The sequence below is a fragment of the Heterocephalus glaber genome, unplaced genomic scaffold, assembly GCF_053883595.1.
Source record: "Heterocephalus glaber isolate CG9 unplaced genomic scaffold, H.glaber_assembly_v1.0 deba00001532, whole genome shotgun sequence".
Lineage (NCBI taxonomy): Eukaryota > Metazoa > Chordata > Mammalia > Rodentia > Bathyergidae > Heterocephalus > Heterocephalus glaber.
In genome coordinates this window covers 4,301,134-4,328,387 of record NW_028258330.1, presented here as the reverse complement: position 1 = coordinate 4,328,387, position 27,254 = coordinate 4,301,134, and the positions used below count along the sequence as shown (strand labels likewise).

The 27,254-nt window shown below is 43.7% G+C and overlaps 1 protein-coding gene across 3 annotated transcripts in view; it reads left to right on the top strand.

Annotated features, from left to right (window-relative positions):
• Slc24a3 (solute carrier family 24 member 3) overlaps nucleotides 1–27,254 on the top strand; it is a 487,613-nt gene that overhangs the window by 283,629 nt on the left and 176,730 nt on the right. For all 3 annotated transcript variants that reach the window (XM_004840887.4, XM_087188635.1, XM_087188636.1), the window contains one exon: nucleotides 1,849–1,925. In XM_004840887.4, coding sequence (XP_004840944.1) covers nucleotides 1,849–1,925 — 77 coding nt within the window. The remainder of the gene's footprint in view (nucleotides 1–1,848; nucleotides 1,926–27,254) is intronic.

The following is a 27,254-nucleotide window of genomic DNA, read 5'->3' as shown; positions in this document are numbered from 1 at the left end:
AGGGAGCATGGTGGCAGGTGCTTCATAGACCACAAGGGTACCTGCAAGGATGGCATCAACACCCCCATTGACACTGAAGGAATTGGGGCTCTGCATGATTGAAGTGAGAATCTTGACCTGGACCTGGCTCCTCACTGTGGTCTCTGATCCAAAGCACAACCAGCTGCCCACAGGAAATGCCACCATCCCCAAGGCAGTGCACACCCTCCCTGCCACCTTAAGAAATGCCCTCAGTTCTTTTGGAGTTGGCATTAGAATGAGTTGGCACCTGCCCCACGGAGGGTGCTGTCTGTCCTCCTGTTCACAGATGAGGGAGCTGAGCCTAGGAATCACTAGGAGGGCCTTCCTATCCAGCACATCACCTGGGCTTCTTATCATCCTCCCGTGGAGATGCATCTGTTCTAAAAATGCAGGGCATTGGAGTATGGGGTCCATGTGGTCTCTGCTCTCCAAGCTCTTCCCAAACCCATGGGCAGCCTGTGGAGCTGATTTGTCCTCCCTGTGCCATCCCTGGGGTCTGCTGTGCTCAGGGTTCTCAGTCACACTGACACATCCAAGGCACCACTGCGTGCACTGTATCATCCCCTGTGCTTGGACCAGAGGGAGCAGTGAGGTGGAACTTCAGAGTTTGTGGTTCCGATGGCCAATAAGCCCATGGAGATCCAAAGAGATGCAGTAACATGTCACCAAGGCTCCCCTGCTACAGTGCTGGGATTGAGCTGCACAGCTGTAGATGAGAACACTTCCCTGTCTGCAGGTTAGGAAGAGGGTCTTCCTGAGAGCCTGACTCCACTAGCACCCCATCTCAGGCTCCCAGCCTCCATGATGCAGCGGGCAGGACCTCCCCCGGCTGCATAGAGGGTTCCTTCATGTCCCGCCTGCGACTGTCTAAGGCCTTCTCTGGCACTTGGGACTTGCTTGTCTTAGCCAGTGCAAGGGCATTATAATGGGCACTGGCCATACCCAAGCCCAGGTAGGTGACAGAAGGAGGATGAAAATGATCAGCAGCTTGGAGCAGAGTCCCTCTGGTCACCCACTGGAGCCCGCAAGCCCTGCTCAGAAAAACATTTTCCATTGCAAACAACAAAGTGCATCAGGTTACAAATGGATACTAATCCTACTGAAATGAAATTGTTGGGATGTTAGAAAACACATTAATAAGATTGTAGTTCTCATGCTTCCACATTAAGCTTTAAGCAGCAGTGAGGGGAGATCAGCTATCATAATGGCAAAGTGGCCAGGGTGAGCTGCAGAGACATAATGGTATGCCAGCCCTCATCTCCACAAATTCTGCATCTATGCATTCTAACAAGTGCAAATGAAAATATTTTTTAAAAATTTCATCTTTACTGAACATGTACAGAATTTTTTTATTGTTATTCCCTAAATGCTACAATATCACAACTACTTACATAGCATTTACATTGTATTAGGTATTACAAATCATCCAGAGATGACTTAAGCACAGGGGAGGATGCGCATAGGTTGTATGAAAATACCATGCCATTTTATATAAAAGACTTGAGTGTGTACAGATTTTGGCCTCCCTCGGGATTCTAGATCCAGGGGTGCCAAAGAACATCTCTAGTGTTAATATGTCCACGGGAGGCCAAATCTTGGGTCCTGCTAACACTACTGTGCTTTGTCCCTTACCTTCTTATTTGAAGAATATGTATGCTAAATTCTGGTTAGAGTTTTGTGAATCTAAAGATGTAATTGTTTTCATCCAAGTTAATGAACTCCATATTAACACTTGGCTCTAAAAGAGGGGCTAGTGACACTGTCCCAGCCTCAGGCACTGAGCACATCGTCCTCTGTACTGAGCTGGTTTTCTTTCTTTATTCTTAGCACTGCACGAATTTCCCAATGACATCTTCACCAATGAGGACAGAAGACAAGGGGCGGTGGTCCTCCATGTGCTCTGTGTAAGTACCCCTCATGCCTCTATCTGGAGGGCTGGCCCCTCGCTCCTGTCCACTCGCCTGATGGAATCCTCTGAGCCATGGTGGGACCATCTCAGAATGCACAAGCTTTTAAAGGCTGCAGGTTGATAAGCTAGATTACATCTGTCTGGACTCTTTCCTTCATATTAATGCCCAAGTGTGGGACCCTGACGTCAAATAGACCTGCTGTCCACTCTTTAGCCTGATGCTCTCTCCACTCACACAGCTCCTCGGGAAGCCCTTTGCCCAGAAGCCTGCCTAATGTGCCATGGTACTTCCTCTTACTGTCCTTTATTTTTCTCCATATGACCTGTATTATATAATCATTCTCTTATCGTCTGGGGACCTCATTCACCCATAAGCCCTATGGAGCAGCAACTCTGTTTTGTATCTAATTTTATTCCCACATCCATTCTTGGCTCAGGGTGGGGACAAACCATTTGCTAAGTTAGTGGATTAAACACAATGGCAACTAGAGTCCTGTCTGCTGTGTCAGCTGATTAGTAAGAGCTTGTTCCCTCCCTTCTGGCCTTGTAATGTCCACCATTGTCCTAGCATCTTCAGACCCAATGGGTCTGAGGTCTTTGATTTTCATTGTCCCCATCTGGAGAGTTTGGGTAGGGTGTTTGATGCATCTAAGGGGCGACTGTGGCACCAGAAAGCTACAGTTGAAGTCTGGACCAGGCACATCCCTGCTTCCCTTCTCTGTGACATTTCCTCCCTCTCAGAGTGCTCCTAATTCCATCCTGGTCATTTATTGCTATGAAACAAGCACCCTCCCACCAGTCACTATTTTATTTTGCTCATGGGTTCTATGTGTCGATTATTCCCAAAGGGAATGATAGGAATGCTGCTCCACACAATCTGTGGCCTTCAATGAACAACTCAGGTATCTAAGCAGCTCTGGTGCTGGAGGATCTCCTTGTAAGAGTGTTCTCCACTTTGGTAGCTGGTGCTTGGCCCAGGTTAATTCAGATGAGACATCAGCCAGATTCCTACCTGTGGCCTCTCCAATGTAGAAGTCAGACTTCTAAGTGGCAGCTTGGGGCTAGGAGAGGGAGGGTTATGGTGAACAAGGAGAATACCTTACAGCCTTGGAAGTCACACAGCATCTTTCCACTGCATTCATTGCAGTCACCCGCCCACCATGATCCAAGGGAGAGGACAGAGAACTCAATTTTTAACGCAGACAGTAGCCAGGCACTCTGGTGCTCTGGGGTCAGGTCGGACATGGCTTTAAGGCTCACTTCTGCTGTTCTTGTATTATGGCTTTTATCTAGATGTCCCACCAAAGCCTCACATGCTCATAGGTTGTGCATTCCAGAGGTGGCTAGATAATGGGTGTGTTACACTGGATCATGGCTGTATGATAACTGGATTAGTCTATCAATTGGTTTAGCATAGTTGTGGGTGATGGAATTAATGAAGAGGGAAGCCCCACCCTGAGTGTAGGTGACACCAACCAATAGGCTTGTAGCCTAGATGGAATATAAAGAGAAAGGAAGGCTGGCTACTGGCTGCCTCCTGCCTGCCACACTATGAATGCTTTCTCCTTGCTATGCCCCTCTGTAATGCCACCCTGCCTTGGAACCTACAATTCTGGACTGAAACCTCTATGAACTATGAGCTAAAGTAAACATTTCCTCCTTAACTTGCAATAAGTTAAGGACCAATAAGAAAAAACCTAAGATGCTTGGCTTGGTGAGTGGCTTCTGGCAAAATGCTTCACCTCTCTGGACCCGTAAGTCATCTGAGCTTGAGTCCCTTTCAGTGAGGGCAGTCAGGCCTGAACTATTTCTTCTCCCCCACTCACCCAGAGAGGGGAAAGCTTGGAATACCTCCTTTTAGCAAAAACATTCTCTAAAAGCACCAAATGATTGAGAACTTTGGAGCCCTCCAAAGTCTCTGCCCTTCTGAGAGTCCCATGCATTGAGCAATCAATATGGTGCCACCTTTGATCCCACACAGACTCCTCTATCCCAAAGCTGAGGGGACCCATGTGCTGAATGGGGTCTGGAATTTCTTGGTAACCATTAGAACTCTGCCACCTCGACATCTGAGATACAATATTTCTGCTCTCAGCACAAATGGTGAGGATGTTCACCTTCCCAGAGTATTCCTATGGCCTGCAGCTGGCCATGCCCATTGACCCCACCTCTACCTCCCTAGCTGCAGACCAAGACCCCTCCATTTCCCTCACTCCTCAGGAGCCTAGGGTCCCCATAAGGCTGCCAGGCTTTCATGGTATAGGTCCAAGCTGTCTAGAAAGCAAAGGAGGCAGTGATGGCAGTGTCATCCCCAGACACCTCCTTTCAATGGTGGACACAACCTGCAGATTGCACTTAGTGGCCCTTACCCTGGTCCTTGCTCTAGAATCCACAGAGCAAGGGATCAGTTCCCATTTCCTTACAGAAACCTGGAGTTCTCCACCCACATAGCCTGGAGCCTGCTTCCAGTCTGTGCAGGCCCCTTCCAAAGCAAGCTTGGACTTGCTGCCTGGGCTCCACATGTGTAAGGGTGGTCCAGAGCAGAGCCAGGTGGAGTGGGAGGCCACTTTTGTGAGCAGACACAAATGTTAGGGTGGACCTGCTGATGCAGCCCAAGGTCATTGAGGAGTGGCTCTAGCAGCATCCTGCCCACTACTGCCTCCTCTGCCAAGCCATAAACCTCACAGGAGATGCCCCTTTGGATGATGTTTAGCACACTGAACATCAAAAGTTGTATGGTGATTTTTTTGTTTGGTACAAGAATGAAGGACTCTTAATCCTCTTCCCCTACCATGTCACTTGGCACATTTAGGATGCTTGGGAATTGCTCAATGAACATCACTTAATGTAAGAACTGCTGCAAGGGCAAATGGTTGGCATTTCAGTGACTGGCAGGAAACAGGTGAATGCATGAGCCAAAATGTCAAGAAGCTAAATATGGACTTCCTTCATGTAGACAGGCAGAAAGCACTTCAGGAGCCCCTGGAGTATGAGAGCAGGGCAGGGCCCTCTGGATGGCCCAGAGATGCCCTCACCCTGTGGTAGCCCAGAGACTTGTGAGGAGAACTAAGTATAGTCCTCATCTGCCATGAATCACTCATGTTCAACCTGCAGTACAAAAACAATAGAAACACAATAAAGCAAAGCAACACGATGCCTCCCAAAAACTCTAACTCCTCAAAAACTGATTGCATGGGCACTGAAATACCGGGAGTCACAGCCAAGGAACTCAAAACCAAGTGGTCAAAATGTTTGAAGAGCTCAAAGCAGGAACATATATGCAAATTCATAAGATATTAAGGGAAATTAAAGGGGTTTATTAAATAGATAAAGGATTATTTTTTGGTATCAGGGATTGAACTAGGGACCTTCCTCTTGCAAGGCAGGCAGCAGAACCACTGAGCTAAATCCCCAGCCCAAGAATTTTAATAATAAAATGTTTGATGTGCTTAAAGAAGAAACAAGCAATAAACTAAATGAGTTAAATAATACAAAATATGAATGACCATTTTGGTAAAAAAAATAGAAATAATGAAAAGAAATCAAATACAGTAGAATCTCAAGATATGGAAAATTTAATGGAATGCATGGGTGGCAGATTTCATTAAGGGAAGAGTACTTGAAGACAAGGGTGATGTTGTAAGGCACACACAAGACACCATAGAAGCTGTATCCAAGAGCTGTTGGATGCATAGCGTACCAGCTGTGGTCTACTACCATGTGCTTTGGAGCTCATAGACAGGAAGGCCAAGGTGGTGCTCCTCTTGGAGGTATACAGGCAGTTTCTGAAGCAGAATGGAAAGAAGGGATCCAGGCAAGAGTGGGAAATCCAACCACACCCAGCACCAAGGATCAGAGACACTCCCAGTGCTGAGGAGTCTTCAGGGCTGCTGTACCACCGCCCCCAGCACTGAGGAGCAGAGCTGCTCCCAGCACTGAGGAGGGGCCTTCCAGGTCACCTTAGCACTGCACAAAGTGCCAAGGAGGTGAACCATGTGGGGACCAGCAGCACACTCCCCCTCCCAGTTGAAATGAGAAGACATAAACAAATCTCAAAACCAGGCTTCCAGATCACCTAAAGCAACCTGAAAGGGAAATAAGATGGAACAAACTGATACTCAACCACCTGTACTCCAAGAACTAGACACAAAAGGGGATCTGGAAAAAATGACATCAGAAATAATTTCTCAGATAATCTCAGGAGAGATTGTACCCATAGTGCAAGACATGATTAATAAATCTAGAGAGGACACAGGTAAACAAAGTAGAGGAGCTGAGGAACATGGTGGAATCCCAACATAGGAAACAAATGGAATCTATAAAACAGATGCAAACAGATTTCTGGGGGATTAAAAACTTCATTAAAAGTTTACACAGCAGAATGAGCCAATGTGAGGACAGAATTTCAGATATAGAAGATAAGATCGCAGTTAGTGACCAGGAAAAGAAAAATCTCTTTAAAATAGTAAGGAACCATGAGAAATCAATCCAGCAGCTGCTAGATGATGCAAAGAATAACATAAGACTGATCTGAACCAATGAAGAAACAGGAGAGAGTGCAGAAGACATAAAAAAAATGTTTACAGAAGTAATGGCAGAAAACTTCCAAAGCAGGGGAAAACACCTTGACTTACAAATGGGTGAGGCATATAGGACTCCAACTAGCCTTGATTTAAAAAAAAAAAGCTACATATAGACATATAATTGTTAATATTCCAGAAACCCGACAGAAGAACAAAATTCTACAAGCAATTAGAGAAAAGAAACAAATCACATACAAAGGAAAGCCCATCAGAATCACAGCACACTTCTCAATGCAAACCCTCAAGGCAAGAAGAGCTTGGAGTGATGTATTCCAAGCTCTAAAGGACAACAGCCTCCAAACCAGATTGATGTACCCTGCAAAACTATTTTTCAAAATTGATGGGGAAATAAGATACTTTCATGACAAAAAACACCTTAGAAACTTCATGAACACCAAACCAGCACTGCAAAACATTTTAGACAATATCCTAGGAAAAGAAAATGACGCTAACAACCCCAGGAAGCACAGCACAATGAATCCATTGGGCATGACAAGAAATTAAACACAAAGGGGGAGAATCCAACAAAAAGAAAAAGTCATGACAATGATAAATCAATATGTATCAGTTATAACCATCAATTCAACAATCAAAAGAAATAGACTGGCAGAATGGGTCAAGAAGCAAGATCCAACAATATGCTACATAGAAGAAATACACTTAATTCAAAAAGAAACTCATAGACTGAAAGTTAAAGGGTGGAAAGCACTCCATGCGACAGGAACCTCAAAAAAATCAGAAGTAGCTATCCTCTTTGCAGATCAAGTGGATTTCAAGCCAACACTGATTAAGAGAGACAAAGAAAGACACTAAAGGGAACAATCCAAGAGGAAAAGATGATAATCATAAATATCAATGTTCCCAACACTAGTGCACCCAACTATATAAAACAAATACTATCGGACATGAAAAATCATATAAACACTAATACAATAGTAGTGGGGTACCTCAATATCTCAGTGTCACAAATAGATATATCAACTAGACAAAAAATAAGCAACAAAATACTAGAACTCAATCAAACTCTTGAACAAATGAACTTAACAGATGTTTACAGAGTGTTCCACCCCACAAAATCAGAATACACATTCTTTTCAGCTGCACATGAGTCATTCTCCAAAATAGACCACATACTCGCTCATAGAACGTGTTTAAGTAAGCGCAAAGGAATTGAAGTTATCCCCTGTACATTTTCAGACCATAATGCAATGGAATTGGAGATCAACAGCAAAAGAAACTTGAAAAATTTCACAAACACATGGAAATTGAACAACACACTTCTGAATAACCAATGGGTAACAGACAAAATTAAAGATGAAATCAGACAATACCTTCAATTAAATAACTATGACAATACAACATATCAGAATCTATGGGACACAATGAAAGCAGTCTTATGAGGGAAATTCGTAGCAGTGAATACACATATTAGGAAAACAGAGCAAGACCAATTAAACAACCTGATGCTGAACCTCAAGCTTCTAGAAAAAGAAGAGCAGGACAACCCCAAAGCTCATACAAGGGAGGAAATTATAAAGATCAGAGCAGAAATCAATGCAATTGAGACTATGAGAATGATACAAAAAAATCAATGAAGCCAGAGTTGGTTCTCAAAAGAATAAACAAAATTGACAAACTCTTAGCCAACCTGATCAGAAAAAGTAAAGAAAAGGCCCAAATCCATGCAATTAGGAATAAAAAGGGTGAAATTACAACGGACCCAGCTGAAATCCAGAGAGAGGATCATCAATACCTTCTTTGAGAACCTATATGTCAATAAGATGGAAAACACAGAAGAAATGGACAGATTCCTAGATATATATGAATTACCAAAGTTGAATGAAGGAAACCTAAAAATTCTAAACAACCCAATATCAATCAATGAAATTAAAAACATTATTAAAAGCTTACCAGCTATGAAAAGCCCCAGTGCTGATGGCTTCCCTGCTGAATTCTATAAGACATTTAGAAAGGAGCTACTGCCACTATTGTTTAAGCTCTTCAATGAAATTGAAAGGGAAGCATACTCCCGAATTCATTCCTGGAAGCAAGCATCACCTTAACCCCCAAAGCAGAGAAAGACCCAAGCAAAAAAGAGAACTATAGGCCAATCTCACTGATGATAATAGATGCAAAAATCCTTAGTAAGATCCTGGCAAACAGAATGCAGAGGATCATCAAGAAGATCATACGCCCTGACCAAGTGGGATTCATCCCAGAGATGGAGGGATGGTTCAACATATGCAAATAAATAAGTGCAATACAGTATATCAATAGAGCCAAGGGCAAAAACCACATGATCATCTCAATAGATGCAGAAAAAGCATTTGACAAAATCCAACATGCACTTATGATAAAAACCCTACAAAAAATTGGAATAGATGGTCTCTACCTCAATCTGATAAAAGCCATCTATGAAAAACCAACAGCCAATATCATACTAAATGGTCAAAAACTGAAATCCTTCACACTAAAATCAGGAACAAGACAAGGATGTCCACTATCACTACTCCTGTTCAATATAGTTTTGAAAACATTAGCCACAGCAATAAGACAAGAGAGAGAAATAAAAGGAATAAAGATAGAAAATGAAGAAGACAAATTGTCATCATTTGCAGATGACATGATGCTCTATATAGAAGACCCCAAGAACTCTACCAAAAATCTTCTAGACTTAATAACCAAACTCAGTAAAGTAGCTGGATACAAGGTCAACACACAAAAATCAATAGCTTTCCTCCACATGAACAGACTCACTGAGAAATAGGGCAAATAATTCCTTTTATAATAGCATCCAAAAAACTAAAATACCTAGGAATCAACCTAACGAAAGAAATCAATGACCTCTTCTCTGAAAACTATAGCACTATTAAAAGAGAGATTGAAGATGATATTAGAAAATGGAAAGGCATCCCTTGCTCCTGGGTAGGAAGGATCAACATAGTGAAAATGGCCATACTTCCAAAACTACTATATAGATTCAATGCAATCCCAATTGAAATCCCAGCAGCGTACTTCATGGACCTTTAGAAAACAATTCAAAAATTCATTTGGAACAAGAAGAGACCTGGAATATTAAAAGCAATTCTAGGCAACAGAGATATGTCAGGGGGTATCACAATCCCCAACTTGCAACTATACTACAAAGCTGTTGTGATAAAAACAGCATGGTACTGGCAAAGAAACAGATCTGAGGACTAGCAAAATAGATTAAAAGATGAAGGAACAACTCCAGAGACATTGAGCCACCTCATCTTCAACAAAGGAGCCAAACACCCTCACTGGAGAAAAGATAGCCTCTTTAATAAATGGTGCTGGAAAAGTTGAGTTTCAATTTGTCAAAGATTAAGACTAGACATATATCTCTCACCATGCACTAAACTAAAATCAAAGTGGATTAAAGATCTAAATATTAAAACAGAAACAGTGAACCAGCTGAAACAGAGGTCAGGTAGAACTCTTGAAGACATTGGTGTAGGAAAAGATTTTATTAACAAAACCTCAGTTGCCCGTGAACTAGGAAAAACAATAAACAAGTGGGATGCCTTCTTACTGAAAAGCTTCTGCACAGCAAGAGAAACCACCAACACTGTGAAAAGACAACCCACAATGGGGGAAAAAATTTTCACCTGCTGTTCCTCAGACAAAGGTCTGCTATCTAGAATCTATAAAGAACTTAAACAAATCAGGCATCCCAAATTGAAAGACCCAATCCAAAAATGGGCATCTGAAATGAACAGACATTTCTCAGATAAAGAATTATAAATAGCAAATAAACATATGAAAAAATGTTCAGCATCACTGGTCATTTGAGAGATGCAAATGAAATCAACACTGAGATTCCACCTCGCTCCAGAAAGAATGGCTGCTAACATATAATCAAGCAAAAACAAATGATGGCAGGGCTGTGGGGAAAGAGGAACACTGCTGCACTACTGGTAGGAGTGTAGACTGGTGCAAGCACTGTGGAAATCAGTATGGATACCTCAAAGAACTAGGACTGGAAGTCCCATTTGATCCAGCTATCCCTCTGCTGGGTGTCTTCCCCAAAGAATTAAAAGAATCATAGCACAGTTATATATGTACACCCATGTTCATTGCAGTACAATTTGTAATAGCTAAAACTTGAAAGCAGCCCAACTGCCCATCAACTGGAGACTGGATAAAGAAAATGTGTGGGTTTTTTTATAAAATGGAGTACTACTCAGCCATAAAAAATGAGAAATTAGAGACATTTATAGCTAAATGGATGCACATTGAGGCGAGAGTCTTAAGTGAAATAAATAGGACACACATGTGTACATACTGAATAGTTTCTCTAGCGTGAGAAACTGAAAGTGTAAATAAGGACTAAAAGGTATAATAGATAATGTGAAAGAGGAAGAAAAGGGGGTAGGGGAAGTGGGAGGTTAGGGGAAAGGAAAGAAGGAAATGGAATTATGAGAAAATGAAAAAATGAAAACAAAGTCTTTTTAAATGGGGAGGGATGGAGACATTGTAGGGAGGTCAGGGGAATGGGGAAAAAATATGAACGAAGAACGATTATGTAAAGAAGCAAATTTCCAATGATGAATGTCATTATATTGTATACCTAAAATGTACCAATAAAATTAATTTTTAATAAAAGAGTGGGGAATCCCATGGTCAAAGCTATAGAGATGTGATGGTTCAGCGGGGATGGGGGGCAGAAAGGAAAAATGTGGTGGTGGAGACTGAAGGAGCATGTAGGGGGAAGAGCGGTGGGATCTCACATTGGGGGGCATCCAAAGGTAACTTAGCTGCCAGGATGAGAGTAGTGGGAAGCAAATCCTGATCTCAATGGCCCTCTGCCATCCTTCCTTGCCTAAGTTTAGAGCTAATCGAGGGCAAACATAGCTAGAGATGACCAGAATTGTCTCCCTAACTGACAATTGGGAATGGCCTGTGCAGTCCATGGGAGAAGGCTCAGGATCATCTGGGCAGGAGATTCTAGAATCCCAGCTGCCCCAAGGAGCTAGGGTCCATCTAGAAGTACACAGGGGTGGTGAACGTCTTCAGGCCATCACTGGGCCTCTGAAGAGTTGGTAGCAAAAGGGATGAATTTCTGCAGAGGATCCTAGTGGATTTGTCCTATCACCCCTGGCTTCTCTGAGAGGCTAGTGGCTGTCCTTTCATGGGGTTAAGTGGCTGTAATCACAGATCACCAGCAGAGCTCCAAGTGCCTTCCAGTCCTGTGCATCCTGAGCTGACTTCTCACCTGAACCTGTGCTCATAGTCTTCCAGACGGGCCCAGGAATTTGCTTTTCACCCAGGCCGGAAGTTTGAGCCTCAGCTGGACACGGATGTGGAAACACAGATGGTTCATTCTTTAAATTCTAAATGTCCAAGCTTGCTTCTATTTTCCTTTCATATGAATGCTTCCCGCTTTTGTGTGTGATTTGTGAAACTCAAAACAGCCATTTCTGGCTCAACTTGTCAAATTCCACAGATATAATTTCCCCTTAGACCTTTCTGTTTTTATGAATTTCAGAATTCCTAAACTCTTAGATTGCACTTAAAAGACAAGTTTCTAGTCCTCTCCTTGTTCTTCATGTGTGAGATCTTTACCAGTGGGAAAATCCATGATTTTTATGATTTTATCAACAATGAATACGCCCAAGAAAGCACACTTGTCTTAGAAATTGCTTTGTATCCCACTTTCATAACATTGAGACATTAAAGCTGGATTTCCTGGTAGTGCAGAATTTCGTACTCCTCATAAACTCATTGAGCCTGCCCCAAAGAGAGGAAGGAGTCAGGTAATTTTCTAGAACTGTGATTTATTCATGATTTATAAATATCTTGCAAAATTTTTCTGATTATCCTGCATGAGATTATCATTTCTCTTCCAGTAAAAGAAGCTTTAAATATTTGAAATTTCTTTCTCAAAATGAGTGTGGGCATCTTTCTATCCTGAAGAGATCAAACTCCATGGCAGGAATATTCTCTCTGTACCTGGTTAGCTTTCAAAAGCATTTTTTCTAAGCTTTGAACTTTTTCTACCCTCTTTTAACGTAATTCCTCTCTTCCAGCAGGCAGGTACTCCTATATGCTTGATGTAACCGTAGTATAAAATAGCACGACCTGAAAATTATTCTCTTTCCTTTAAAAGCAAATTCTCATTAAGTGAGTCTATTTGAGAGAAGGGCTGCTAACTGTCCAGCAACTCGCAACTGTAAATGGATGTACCCAGGAGAGAAACATAAGGGAGAGAGAGGGCTGGGGATGGAGCTCAGTGGGCGAGGCCCTGGGTTTGATTTCCAGCTTTCATATTGTGGGTGAGGCCCTGGATTTGATTCTCAGCATCATAAAAACCAAATAACACACAGCGATTCAAAAAAAAAAACAGTGTCAATAAGTGAGTTTCTGATATGCATCTTCATGTTCTCAAGCCTGGACTTGCTCTGAGAAGTTATTACTGGGGCTGCCACCAGGGCCACCTCAGGTTTCCCAGAACAGCAGAAGGGATGCACAGACCCTGTGGAAGCCCCTGGCCATCTGCCTCACCCAACTGCCCCTTCCAGGGATGTGGACCCCCTTGTCCGCATCTCCAGCTTCACTACACCCTGTGTCCAGCACCATTAGCGACTTGTGTGTAATGATGGAGATGGACTTTTACAGGTGGGTCATTCTGGAAGTCCAGATTCCTGTGCAGGGCCATCAAGCCAGGACTTCCACAGATGGAGGTCCTCCGGGAATGGCAAGGAGAGCCATTGATGTTACTCTTTTTGGTGTCCCCATGTAATGATGTCCAGGGCTTTATCCTAAGGTTAGCCATCTTCCCTGGCCCCCTCAACTCCCATCTACATTTCCATCTTCCTCCTCTAGCTCATGGAGTTTATCTTTTTCAGAAAATGGGGAAACACAATCTATGTCCCGATATTCAAGTTCTCTCTCAGTCCCAGACCAACTTTGGATTTTAAGAATGGGCTGATTTCTGTCTCAAGATCCTACACTGACCTCCTTGCTCCTCAGAGCTGCAGAGGAAACCATTTGGCAGTGGAGGAAGCCCCCGGGATAGAGGCAATGAAGAATGGGGCAGGAGGGAGGCTGTTTGCACAGCATCCTCCCTCTGGTTTGGGGGGTTTGTGGCTCTGTTCCCTATCTCCTTTATGTTGCAGTATCCTCAGCCCAGCAGGGTCCTAAGTGACTTCCAGCCTTCCCCATGCAGCCTTGTTCTCCCTGAAGATGTAAGACCCACTCCCTTCCACCTAGACACCATGTGAACTACACAGCTGCCCTGCCTGCTCTCTACCCACTGCCCTGGTCTATTTCTTCATTCCCCACCCGCCAAGTATCACATTGGCCTAAATCAGCTTTCTCCTCCCTGGCCATGGGTCACCAGCCCACCTGAGTCCCTGGTCAGGTCTTCACCTGTCAGCACTACTGATTCCCACAGTTTCATTGAGAAGCTTGGGGAGCAGGACAGCTCTGGAAGGGAGGATCTCAGCTCTACAACCCAGCCTCCCCTAACCCCAGCAAAAATGAAAGCTAATTGGGGTCCTTTCTTGAAGGAGCTGGAGGCTGGAGGAGCCCACAGCCCAGGAAGTGGGGTCCCTTACTCCCTCTTTCTCTTTACTTTCTGTCCTTGGGCAGGGAAAGGGTTTGGCTCTGGAAGCGGTCTCACTAAACAGATGACTTCCAGTCATCTCTGGAGAATGGTTTCCTTAGATGGGCTCCCCTGGGCCCAGGCTGCTTTTGTGAAGAGCCAAAGAATAAACAAGTTGATGCAGTAGCCAGTCCTTAGGGGCAGAGGGGCTAGGGGCCAGCAAGAGGAGAGGAAGCCCCTTCCCCAGTCCCTACCTCCCCCAGCCCTTTCTACATCCAAGCTCATCACCCCTCTGCCCTAGGGGTGATTCCAGGCTTGCCAAGGTTTGCTTTGGTTTCTTTGGCTCTGAAACTCAACTTTCCCCTCAAAGACCATCCCTGTCCAACTGGGCCTTCTGTGTGGATGGAGCTGCTCTGAGTCTGTGCTGTCCCATATGAGTGTCACCTGTCACAGGCAGCTGTGAGCCTGCAAAGGTGGCTAGTATGACAGAAGCATTGTGTTTTGTTTTATTTTAGTTTAACTAGTGTAAATGTAAATAGCCACATGCATCTGGGGATCCCCTAGAAGGCCTAGGCAAGCATTCCAACTCAGCACCTCAGCTCCTTTCCCTTATGCTGTCCACTGGAAATCAAGAAGCTGACATGGCTAGGAAGAAGGTCACTGGCAGAGGCTCTGCCCCTTCCCTCTGTCCTCTTAAGGGATGGCCTACTCTTGGCCTTGCCAGCAAGCCAGATGCATAGGAGGGGCTGCCCAGATTCCAGGCTTCCAGACAAAGATGTGACATGCTAGGGAGAGGAGGAATGCCCAGGGTAGGAGTCAGAGAATGTGTGAGTTACCAATGTGCACAGTTCTTTGGAACAAGCCCCAGACCTCCTGACCTCAGCTTGCACATCTGGAAAGTGCAGCACATGACAGCAGCTCAGTAAGTGTTAGGTATTTTGCTCTCTGCCTTCTCCCTTCCTCATACCCAAGAAAGGCAGCCATCACAAAGCATCTCCTGTCATGGGAGAGGGCCTAGGCCATTCAGATAGAGCCATCATCCTTAGACACAATATGACTGGTCCCCCCCAAGAGACCCCTCTGCAATGGGCATTTCCATTTGGCCCGGGCCTTGGAGGCAGGGTCTTCCTGGCTGCCATGGGGCTTTGAACTTTTAATTTTTTAAATCAACAAATAATGAGTGTGTCTATTTTAGGTATAATATGATGTTTTGACACACATATACATTTTAGAATGACCAAACCAAGCTAATTAATGTATTTATCACCTCACATACTTAAAACTTTTTGTGTTGGGAATAGTTAAAACCCTCTCTTTGAGACCTAGGCAGGTAGCTCATGGTAGAGCATTTGTATAGCATGCCCAAGGCCCAGGATTCAGTCTCAAAACTGCAAAAATAAATAAGTAAATAAAATTCACTCATTTAGCAATACAAGTTATATAATACATCATTATTAACTATAAACTAGGAAAGGCAGAAGTGAAATTATCTGAGGACATAGATTTAAGACTCCCTGCCTCCATCCCAGGGTCCTAGGGCAGAGAAGGTGAGCCGGTCCCAGCACCCAGAAGGAAGCTCCCTGCCTCCATCCCAGGCTCCTAGGGCAGAGAAGGTGAGCCAGTCCCAGCACCCAGAAGGAAGCTCCCTGCCATCATCCCAGGCTCCTAGGGCAGAGAAGCTGAGCCAGTCCCAGAACATGGAAGGAAGCTCCCCCGCTGCCATCCCAAGCTCCTAGGGCAGAGAAGGTGAGCTACGTGGGTACCAGAAGCACCCCCCCCACCGCCGTGGAAATGAGAAGACACAGAAACAAGCCTCAAAAACAGACTTCCAGATCACCTACAGCAACCCTAAAGGGAAGCAAGATGGAACACTCTGATACTCAACGACCTGGACTCTCTGAACTGGCAACAAAAGAGGATCTGGGAAAAATGAAATCAGAAATAATTACTCAGATAACAGCAAAGATTTTGCTCATGGTGCAAGACATGATTAATAAATCTAGAGAGGACACAGATAAAAAAATAGAGGATCTGAGGAACATGATGGATTCCCAACATAGGAAACAAATGGAATCCATAAAACAGATACAAACAGATTTCCAAGAGATTAAAGACTCCATCGAAAGTCTACACAGCAGAATGAACCAATGTGAGGATAGAATTTCAGATATAGAAGATAAGATTGCAATTAGTGAGGAGGAAAAGAAAAATTGCTTTAAAATTGTAAGGGAACATGAGAAATCAATCCAGCAGCTGCTAGACAATGCAAAGAAGAATAACATAAGACTGATTGGAGTCAATGAAGAAAGAGGAGAGAGTGCAGATGATATAAAAAAAACTGTTCACAGAAGTGATGGCAGAAAACTTCCCAAGGAGGGGAAAAGAACTTGACATACAGATAAGTGAGGCATATAGGACTCCACCTAGCCTTAATCAAAAAATATCTACACATAGGATTCCAGAAATCCAACAGAAGAACAAAATTCTACAAGCAGTGAGAGAAAAGAAACAAATCACATACAAAGGAAAGCCCATCAGAATCACAGCACATTTCTCAATGCAAACCCTCAAGGCAAGAAGAGCTTGGAGTGATGTATTGCAAGCCCTAAAGGAAAACAGCCTCCAACCCAGATTGATGTACCCTGCAAAACTATCTTTCAAAATTGATGGAGAAATAAGATACTTTTATGACAAAGAGCACCTCAGAAACTTCATGAATACCAAACCAGCACTCCAAAAAATTTTAGACAATACCCTAGGAAAAGACAATGAGGATCACAACCCCAGGAAACCCAGCAGAATGAATCCACTGGGCGTGACAAATTAAACACAAAGGGGGAGAATCCAACAAAAAGAAAAAGTCATGACAAGGCTTTTAAAACTTTTGACTTCATCTCCCTAATGAGTGTATAATTCAGTCTTATTATTGTACTGATTAGTATTTTTCTGATTCTAGAGTTGCACACCTTTCCTTGTGCTATACTGGCTATTTATCATCTTCTTATGTCTACATTTTAATTGAGTTGTCTATTAATGAGCTCTAAGAATTCTTTATATATTCTGCTCATAGGTTATATGCATTGTAAATATGGTCTGTTTAAGGACTACTTTTCATTTTAATGATGTCATTTAAAGTTCTAAATTTTGATGGAATCTCATTTATCAATTTTTTTCTTTTATACATCATGTTTTTTGTATCCTAGGTAGTTCTTGCCTACCCTGAATTCATAAATATTTTCCCTTATAATTTCTTCTTAAAGTTTTATACTTTTAGGCTTTCTTATTTAGGTTCATAGATCCCTTCAAGTTATTTTCATGTATGGAAATAAAGGGTTGGGGTTAATTTTTTATACGCAGATACCAGGTGTTCTAGTGCCATTTGCTGAAAACACTATCTCTTCCTCGGCTCTTGAATTGAGTTTATATTCTATAAAATGCTAATGTTAAATAATCTTTCAAAACTCAGTGGACCATATATGTGTGGTTCTATTTCTAGATTCTCTGTTTTATTCCAATGGTCTATATGTCTTTCCTTACACCAACACTGCCTTGATTACTGTAGCTTTAGAAGAAGTCTTAAAATTAGGCACTAAATGTCTTCCAACACTGTTTTTGTTTTTAACTTTTCTAGGTCCTTTGTACTCCTACATAACTTTTAAATTTCAATATCCAATTCTTCATTTATAGCAAGTATACCCAGACCTGAATTTTTATATATACCTTGTGTTTTCTAATCCTGCTAAATTCAAGTACAAGTTCTAGGGGCTCCTAGAGATTTCTTAGTATTTTCTCTGTAGATGATCATTTCATCTACATATAAAGATTTTGCTTCTGCTGTGCCAATCCTATCCTAGTTGTGTCATTTTATTGCCAGACTATTTTGGTGAGGACTAGGTTTCAAAGTTTAATGGACAGATAAAGAGTAAGCATATCTGCCCTTGTTCCCTGCCTTAAGTAGAAAGCATTGTATCTTCTCCATTCATATAAGCCGTTTTTGGAAGAAGTATGGAGTACATGTCTTTAATCTGTTGAGAAGGTTCTGTTCTACTTCTAGTCTCCTGATAGCTTTTACCATGAACAGCTGTAGAATTTAGTCCAATACTTTTTCTCCAACTAGTGACAGGATCATATGGCTTTTTCCTTTCCTCTGTTTAAATGATGACTTTTGGGGGTGGACCTTCCAATGCTGAACCAACACTGCCATCCCTATAACAAAACCACTTTCTACATCCTGCCAGATCTGACTTCCAATAGTTTGTTTTGTTAAACAAATTTCTATGTTCATACTTTTTTCTTCTATTATCTTTATCCAGTTTTAGGATTAGCACAAGGTTGAGTTCCTAAAATGAGGAGAGAAGTGTTCCTTCTTTTTTCTGCTTTAATTGTTTGATATAATTTATCAGTTAAAATGTTTATGAGCCTGCTGTTGTCATATAGGCAGGTTTTCAAGCTAGGAATATACTTTCTTTAATAAGTGCTATTCAAATTTTATATTTCCTCCAGAGTTAGTTTCATTAATTTGTCTTCCAAGTTACTTCTTAGAAGTTGTCAAATTTATTTCAAAAATGATTTTTGTAATATGCTTTCTATATCCTTTTAAATTCTGTAAAATCTGTGGTAATGTCTCCTAGATCTTAATATTGTAATTTTAAAAATGTATAACTGATATTGCATAATAGGAAGAAAAGGTCTAAAAGAGCAGGGGAATTGGGAGGGGTAGGGGAAGGGAAAAAGGGAAAGGAAAAAATATGAGAAGAGGACAAAAATGGAAACAAGGTCTTTGCAAATAGGGAAGGGTGGAGGGGGTGAAGGGAGGGCAAAGGAAGGGGAAAAAAATAAGAACCAAGAGACTCATGTAATGGTACAAGATCCCAATGATGAATGTAACTGTATTTTATACCTAAAATGTACCAATAAAGTTAATGGGGAAAAAAAGAGAAATTATCTGAGGACATGACCTTGTATATAGAAAACCCTAAGAGTAAAGTTTTAAGTTACAAAATCAGTCTACATAAATCAGCAGCATTTCTACACAGTCACAATAAACTATCTGAAAATAAAATTACAAGGATCTCATTTACAATAGCATCAGGAAAACACTTTGGAGTAAATATAATCAAGGGGGCTTTGAGATTTTTAGGGACCTACATGATCTGATCAGAAAGGTCCCAACCACAACTCACTCTCTGGGCAGGCATGTTTAGTTAAGGGATTTCACCCTGGAAGAGAAAAATGATTAGAACAGCTTGTGGAATTTGCTGTTTACTCTTGGAAAAGTGCTGAGCACGTCCTTAATTTGTCAGTGTCAACACAGAGCTAAAACTGGTGTCCAGAGAGGATTAGCACAGAGAGAGTAAATTATTCTGTTTCGACAGGTCTTAAGTCACTCGACCCCTCCTTGGCCCTGAGACTTCATTCAGAGGCTCACAACCATACAGGGGCCCCTCAGGCTCCCTGTGGGCTTGCTGGTGGGTCGACCGCAGCACCCCAAGGCCAGTGTAAAGCGTAACAGTTCCACACACACTCAATGAGTTTTAGGCCTGGCTTTTCCACTTCCTGGCTTGTGGTCACATGCAAGTTGCTTTGGCTTGTTGAGCCTTAGAGTCCTCATCAGTCGCTAGAGACAAACCCAGCACCCCCTTGGCAGGTTGCTTTGAAGGACATCCAAAAGCAGGTATGTAAGGCTCTTGGCGGAGCCTGGCACTGAGCAGGTCATATCCCAGCTGAGCCCCTTAGTACTTCCTACCTGTATATGCCTACCCAGCCTCCACCTGCAGCATCCCCTGTAACACTGGGTTTTTTCCGAATCCCATTCTTCCAGAAGGCAGGGCAGCCCCTACTTGCTAGGAAATCAACAGCCCCAGAATTAGCACTTAGAAGGGATCTGGTGATGGATAACTACCTCTACTTCCTCATGTCTTGGTTGGACTAACTGAAATGCACATTCTACCCTGTCCCCTAGAGTCCTCTGACAGGAGGAAGTTGTAATTGCCACCCCAGTAACCTACTTGATGACATGACCTATTGACTGCCTTTTGTTCCCCAATACATTTCCCATCTCTCTCTCTCTCTCTCTCTTTCTCTCTCTCTCTCTCTCTCTCTCTCTCTCTCTCTCTCTCTCTCTCTCTCTCTGACACCCACTTCCCATTCAGTAACTTGCACCACAGCCTGGACATCAAGTTCCACTTCTGGGCACCAGGCACTACCTACCATGCTCATTGTGCAAATTAGGTGCCCCCCACCCACCAACAACCATGATAGCACAAGAGATGAGGAGTCCTGTGATTGCAGTCCCTTCCTGGCACCCAGAGAAAATGGTGTGGGTGAGCTGACCTGTCATCTCTGATTCATGTCCTGAACCCAAAGCAAGATAGGAAGTATTTCAGGGACTGCACTTTGGAGCAGACGCTTTCAAAGTTAATTTCATCAGGTCCTCAATGGAGGTGATAGAGAGATAATTTCATGTTTTTCCTCATCCTTCCCCTGGAGTATAGAGACTATGTACCTTGCTTAGCTACCAGGTGTTTACATAAGAACACCAGATACCTGCAGCCTTCTGCATGTTCCTCTTCATCTTTATCTAATTATTACCACATCCACCTCTTCCACTCTTCAATATTTTAATTTGTTCTTTTTATTTTTAAATAGTAAATAAACTTACTCATTTATTCCTCTGAGATGGCATGGCCAGTCATCACAGAAAACATATAATACTTATCTACAGACTATTTACAACTTATAAGAATATTTTTCCACTGAAAAAATATAAGTACAAAAACTAAGTCAGCAATGATGTGCTGCCATTTGAATTTATTATATGTCATAGCCCAAAAAACTATTCAGCATTAAATACACAACAACTCAGTCTGGGTAAAATAGTCCATTGAAAGCTCTACTTTATCAGAAAATACCCCCATGTATGTTCAGTGTTGGGGCTTGGTGGTTTTTGCTCTTCGTCAGTATTATAGATTCCTGCCAAGTTTGTTCTCTGGAAAACCTCACTACAAAAGCTATGTTTATCATGCCTGAGACTCCAGGATAAATGTTCTCCAGTGGGAACTTTGGTTTTTATTTTATCTCTCCTTCTCCCTGTTATATACTCTGCCTCACCTCACCTCCCTGATACAACCTAAAGACTTCAGATAGGGGTTTCAAGTTTAACAACAACAACAAAAAAACCTGACCTTACAGCAAAGAAGCTTCTGCACCCTAGGAACCCAAATATGTACCATATTTCAAACTCACCATCCCAGAGGTCATCTTCTCTGCCTCCATAATGTGTGACAGAACAGCCCCATAGCCAGAACCTGCCTCCCCTGGAATCCGGCCCCAGACAAGGGGTCCAGACAGATACTTCCTTTGGGGAAGATCCCAAGAGGTGCTCCTGTGGCCAGGGCAGCTGGAGCTGATCCCACCGGAGAACTGGCCAATAGCAAAGCATATCTGCCTCACATTATCCTAAACAGGGTATAAGAGGACTGGATCATTTATCCATCGACTCCTGCTAAGCATTGGCTGAGGGTTGCTTGGAGTTCTTACCTCCTGCCATTTCTACTTGACTCCACAGTCTTGGAGCCAAGCAGGCCCCAAAGGTCTTATGCAAATAGACAGTCACTGTGGGCTGGGGTGCTTAGGGACATGGGTGCCCCGAGATGAGGACAGGCACCAGTAGCATCTACTATGACACGCACCAGCTCCTGCCCAGGGAGCTGCCCCAGAAGGAGCAGGCCTGCACCTGTGCCCAGACCCTGCAGTTCCTGACCAGTGGTAGCCTCTGGGTATTCTCCCCATCTCTACATCCCCAGGCTTGGAGAATATGATGAGCACTCAGAGGCCACCAGGTCCTCTTGGAGCCCCCTGAGGAAGGTTGCTTGGGCAGACCCTCTGGTAGCTTTCCATGGTGTCCCAACCAACTTAGAAGAGGGGGAGCAGGAGAAGATGTCTTTGCTCCCATCAGTGAGCTGGGGGAGCCTGTGGCATCTGAGTGAAAGTCCAGGCAGACCCTCCTGGGGTGTGCAGCAGCGTCCTGTGGTCCAACCTCTCCCAGACAGCTCTTTTTCCATCCAGCCCCCACATTTCCTGTTCTAGCCCATGAGCCAAGTAGAGTGAGGGTCAAGATGCCTTATCCCAAAGCATTTGTTCCCTTCTGTGTGTTTCTTTCTGCATTCTGGGTCTGACTATGGGCCTGACATGTCTCATTCATTCTGCCATCACTTTGAAGGATTGGTATGAAGGTCAGGAGTGCAAAGGCTAGCTAAGCTATCTCCTACCTGTGTGACCTTTAATTCTGTGGGCCTTAGTTTCTTCATCTGGGTATAGTGATGAGGCTAATAGCCATAAGGATATGTAAGAGAAAGCATTATAACCGAGGCTTAGTCCAGTGCCCAGCACATAATAGGGATGAGAAAACATTAACTCATATTCTGTTCATTGCTTCTACCCCAGAACAACCCCTCATCCACACACCACCCATATAAATGATCTTACTTGGTTCAGTCTATTCCCTCCCAGTCAACACCTGGCTACCCCAGCACCCTATCACCTCCTCATACCTGCTCTAAACTCCCCCCAGCAATCTCCCCACCCTCAGAGGTCAACATGGCCTGTTGGGAGAAGTGTGGATATCTAAGACTGCCTGAGTTCAAATCCTGGCATCACCACTTTTAGGTACATTCCTACCCAAAGCAAAGGCACAAGTTACTTTCCTCCTCTGGGTCTTGTTTTTCCTATGAAATGAGGATAACGCATGTATCTGGTTCATAGGGCTCTCTGGGTGAGGGTTAAATAAATCTGTCCCTGCCAGATGTGAAAAGGAGAGCCAGGCACTTAGTGCAGACTCAGTAATTCTAGTCAGTGTCACCACTATTATTTCAGGGTGTCTCCATACTCCATGTGCCATCTGTTTTTCCAGGGTTTTTTTCCTCTTCACCTGCACACCCATGTATTATGGGTCTTACAAAAACTGATCCTTCGCTCACCAAGAAATCCTAGGGCCTGCCTCCCCTCAGTGTCTGGCTGGAATCCCCTCACCTTTTGTTTCTTAGAATCCCACAAGTCCCGCTAGATTCCATCTCCTCCTAAAGATTCTCAGAAGGAAAAGTGGGGCTTTGTGCCAGCATTCCTCCTTGTGCTAACTCCCACCCCACCATCCTCTGTTCCTCTCCTATGAGATGTCACATCCTCCCCCTAACTGTCTTGGTGTTAGAGAGCTGGGGCCATGCCTGAATCATCTTTATGTCCCCATAATGCCCAGAATGGCCTGCCTCATGGAGGAATTGTTTACCGAATGTGCAGTACCTGAGTAAACAAACCAAGCAGTTATGCTCGATGTCTTGGCTGTTGGTCTGTCCACTTGGCTGGTAAGACCAAGTTATCAGCCAATGTTCCATCAATTGATGGCTCTGGGCTCTCCATCAATCCTAAGTATAACAAGATGGACTTTGGGGGCCAGGGCTTCTTGGAGAAACATGCAATGGGTGAAAAACACAGAACACTGCTGCCTATGGGGCAAGAAAGAGCAAGTCAAAGCAAGCACATGCAAATCATCTACAGCAATGGTGTACCTAATATCTCTGGAAGATGCCTAGGTAGCCTGGCATTGCAAAGACCTACTGACAGTGAGACCTTCTCCTGCAAAGATGTGTCTGTTTCACAATTCAGCAATGACTCAGAGTCCTTTCTGAGCATTTGCACAAAGACACAACAAATGTCAGCCTTAATGAGGATCACAATGTTCTCCAACTTCTATTAAGTTAAATTCTTTCCCTGAAGACCTGGCTTCTAACCACTAAAGAATTATTTCACCAACCAAACCCAGTGTCCCACATATGAAAGGTGCCTAAACATGTTGATTAAGGAGGGGTAGAGGTGAGATTTGGGAATGTGCTTTGGTTTCCTGAGCCCATTGGGCCTGGGATGCATCCAGGTGACAGCACACAGTCCCATTTCCCCCAGACTCCAGAACTCTGCCCAGTAGACGTCCCAGAGGCCACACCCTAAGTGACTCCTCCACTTCCCTGTGATTCCTGTTGCCTCTTTGCCTGTTCATATGTTCTAGAGGACTTTCCAAAATATTTTAAATTTCTGGGACTCTCTTATTCTCATACTTAGAGGAACCTCAAGGACCTCTAAAGTCTTTTGCCTTTCCAATTTGCATAACTTCTTTCTTGAGGAATTTGGAACCAGATCTCCAGGGTCTGGAGGGAGAACATTTGGAATAGACTGTCAATTATCAGTCCCCCCAGCCCCTTATGTTGGGGACCCAAGGTGAGACGAAATGTCCATCTTTATGATGAGCATGTTTGACCTTAACTATCGAAGCCACTCTTTGTCTGAGGGATTTATTTCCTAAGGTTCTCCTCACCATTTCTGCACAGACTCCTAGGAGTTATTTGCCCATAGATTCCTTAATGCAAGCCCTTGTACTCAGAAGTCTCCAAGCATGTATGTAGTTAGGTCCTAATGTAGCCCTCACCATTGAGCCTTTGGTTTGGATGTGTTTTACTGACTCTTGTAACGTGCCCTTGGAATGCTGAAGGATTCCCTGCTGCTTCCCAGAAACAGATTCCAAAGGGAATCATGGAATCTGCCCTGTCAGCTGTTTCATTAGCACTTGGATTGCTGTTGGTTTACACATGCAGGTGGAAGCTTGCAGAATTTCTTTTTCTTTGTTGAGCTTCTTAGAACTGCCTCTCCCTTTGTGTTGAGGATGGCAAGGGCTGGGGGGTTAGGTAGAAGTGTGTTTTGGGTGGTTGACATAACACCTCGCAGCATCTGCAGCTGTGACAGGACAATAGTTGTGGCTGGTGCTGGGCCTTCTTATCCTCTCCTGGATACAGGCCCATAGCCACTTGATTTCCTCGCCTTGAGTTCTGCACAGAATCAACTGGGGAAGAACCCATTACTGCCCCTACAGAGGGCAGACTCTGGAGAGTCATTTTACCCCATCCTCAGATCCAACTCATGGTATTGCAACTCTTGAGGAAACAGTGGGCAATACTTTTTAACATATGAGGCACAACTATTTGATGTGTGATTTGGAATAAATAGATGCACATATGTGTGTGAGGTATATGTATATGTATATGTATGTTTATGAGTGTGTGCACCTCCCTTAGCAACCCAGACAAAACGTTCTGCATTTAAAATGGGTCGATTTAATTAGAAATAGATCTATGAGGTATGAAAGGCAAAAAGGCTTTCATTCTCCCTTTTTATTGTTTAGCCTTCCCATCTCAGTAACTGTCACCACCATGCATTGGGTTGCTCAGGCTGGATTCTAAATCAACCTCGGTTTCCACCTGCTACCCAACTTATCAGCAAGTTCTGTGTCTCCACACCATCATTTCCCCTCTGTCTCCACTGCCCTGGCCCTTGATCAGCCCACTGCGTCTTCCACCTGGACCACTGCAAGAGCTTACAAATTGGTCTCTCCCTCCTGTCCATACTCCATGAAGAAGCCCAAGTGAACTTTAAAATGCACAAGAGAATCTGGACTGTGTGCTCTGGCCTTGACCATCTATCCAGGGTCATTTCCAGCCCCCACTTCCTAACCCTGAGGCCCAGACCTTCTTCCTGTGATTCAATATCCCAAGCCCCTCTTAGGTACTAGACACAGCCCCTTCTTTGATTCCGCCTTGACCCTACCCACTGCTCGCTTGTGTAGTCTCTCACATATGTCCCAATCCTGGCATGTGTGTCCCCTAGTGGGCTTCTTCGATGTTTTACCCTACTCTCTGCTCTGCTGGCAGAGGAATCAGACTTTTCTATACCAAAAATGGCAAAACATGTTCTCTTGTCTCCCTTCCTATAGTAAATAGACAAGTCAGCTCAGAGAGGAATCTGTACAAACTAGAAAGGGCTCAGCATGACTAAAGAGATGATTTACTGTGTCATTTCTTATAAAACTAGTTGGTCCTCATTAAAATAAAAATGTTGGAAGGAATTAAAAAGCTCTTCTGGAATATATTCATATAGACTTGTTTTCCTGATGCTGTTGGCATGGAAACACAGCACAAAGAGGGAAGGAAGGGCTGTCCTGTACCATAAGACATTGTTTTGCATTGTGATGTGTCTAGTAACAAGACACAAAGGAAGTGTACTTGCTGGGCACCAACAGGAAGGACATGCTGCTTTAGATGTCTTCAAATCAGCTGAGTGTGAGGGTCTTTTCGTCTTTGACTTTGGGGAACAGAGAGGAGAGCAAGCTTGTCCATTAAAGGAGAGAATGTTTCTGGGAAGGATATTCAGGTCTTAAGTGTGTTGGTTTCCATGACAGGTCGATGATGGTGGTTCATTCTTTCCCAGAGCCACTACTGACCTGCTCCATGACCTTGAGAAAGTCACTTGCGCTTCGGGGTTCTGGTTTCTTCATCTTTCAGATGAGGAAAATGTTTTCAAGGTCCCTTCTAACTCCAAGCTTCAGGACTGATAAGGCAGAAAAGGAAAGGTTCCTGGGTGTCCTGAAGCCCCCATCCTTGGGCATCTATGGTACTCTGGATTCCCCAGTATGCTCTCCTTCCTAGAATCCTGAAGGTCCTGAAAACACACCAGGAGGCTTGACACTGCTTTGGAAACCCTGTGGCAGGAGCTGGAACCTCAACTTGGGTAGATAGGCCATCGGTGCATCTCCAAGGTTAAATCGAGTCATATGACCAGTGCAGGCAGAGCAAAGCCCAGAGCTGCTCCCTGTAAGGAGCAGGCTTCAGGCACGTGTGTGCGCGTGTGCGCATGCATGCACACACACACACACACACACACACACACACGAGAACATTCGTGGGAAGGAGCAAGCTGCTAGTCCGTAACTGGTTCCAACTGCATGTGGCCCGGCTAACCCACATGCTGCAGTACATCAGTCCCACCTGTCCACAGTCATTAGGATGGGGCTGAGCACAAAGCACACTCCAATGCCCATGGCTCCTCTTTTGTGAGCTCAGCTGCCAGACTCATAGGCCATTGCCCCTGAATTGCATTCCTCAGCCCCCTACCGTGGATGCTGAAAGTATCCAAAGGTTTCCCATAAGTTTGCCCCAAAACAAACAACTGTGTAATTAGGAATTCTTCTCTCCTAGTAAGATGGTTATGAGAGAGTAGGAGAAAGAGAAAGTGGCCTGTGGAAAGATACAGGTACACGCAGCTGTTGGGTTGTTTTGCTCCCAGGCCTTTCAGGGAT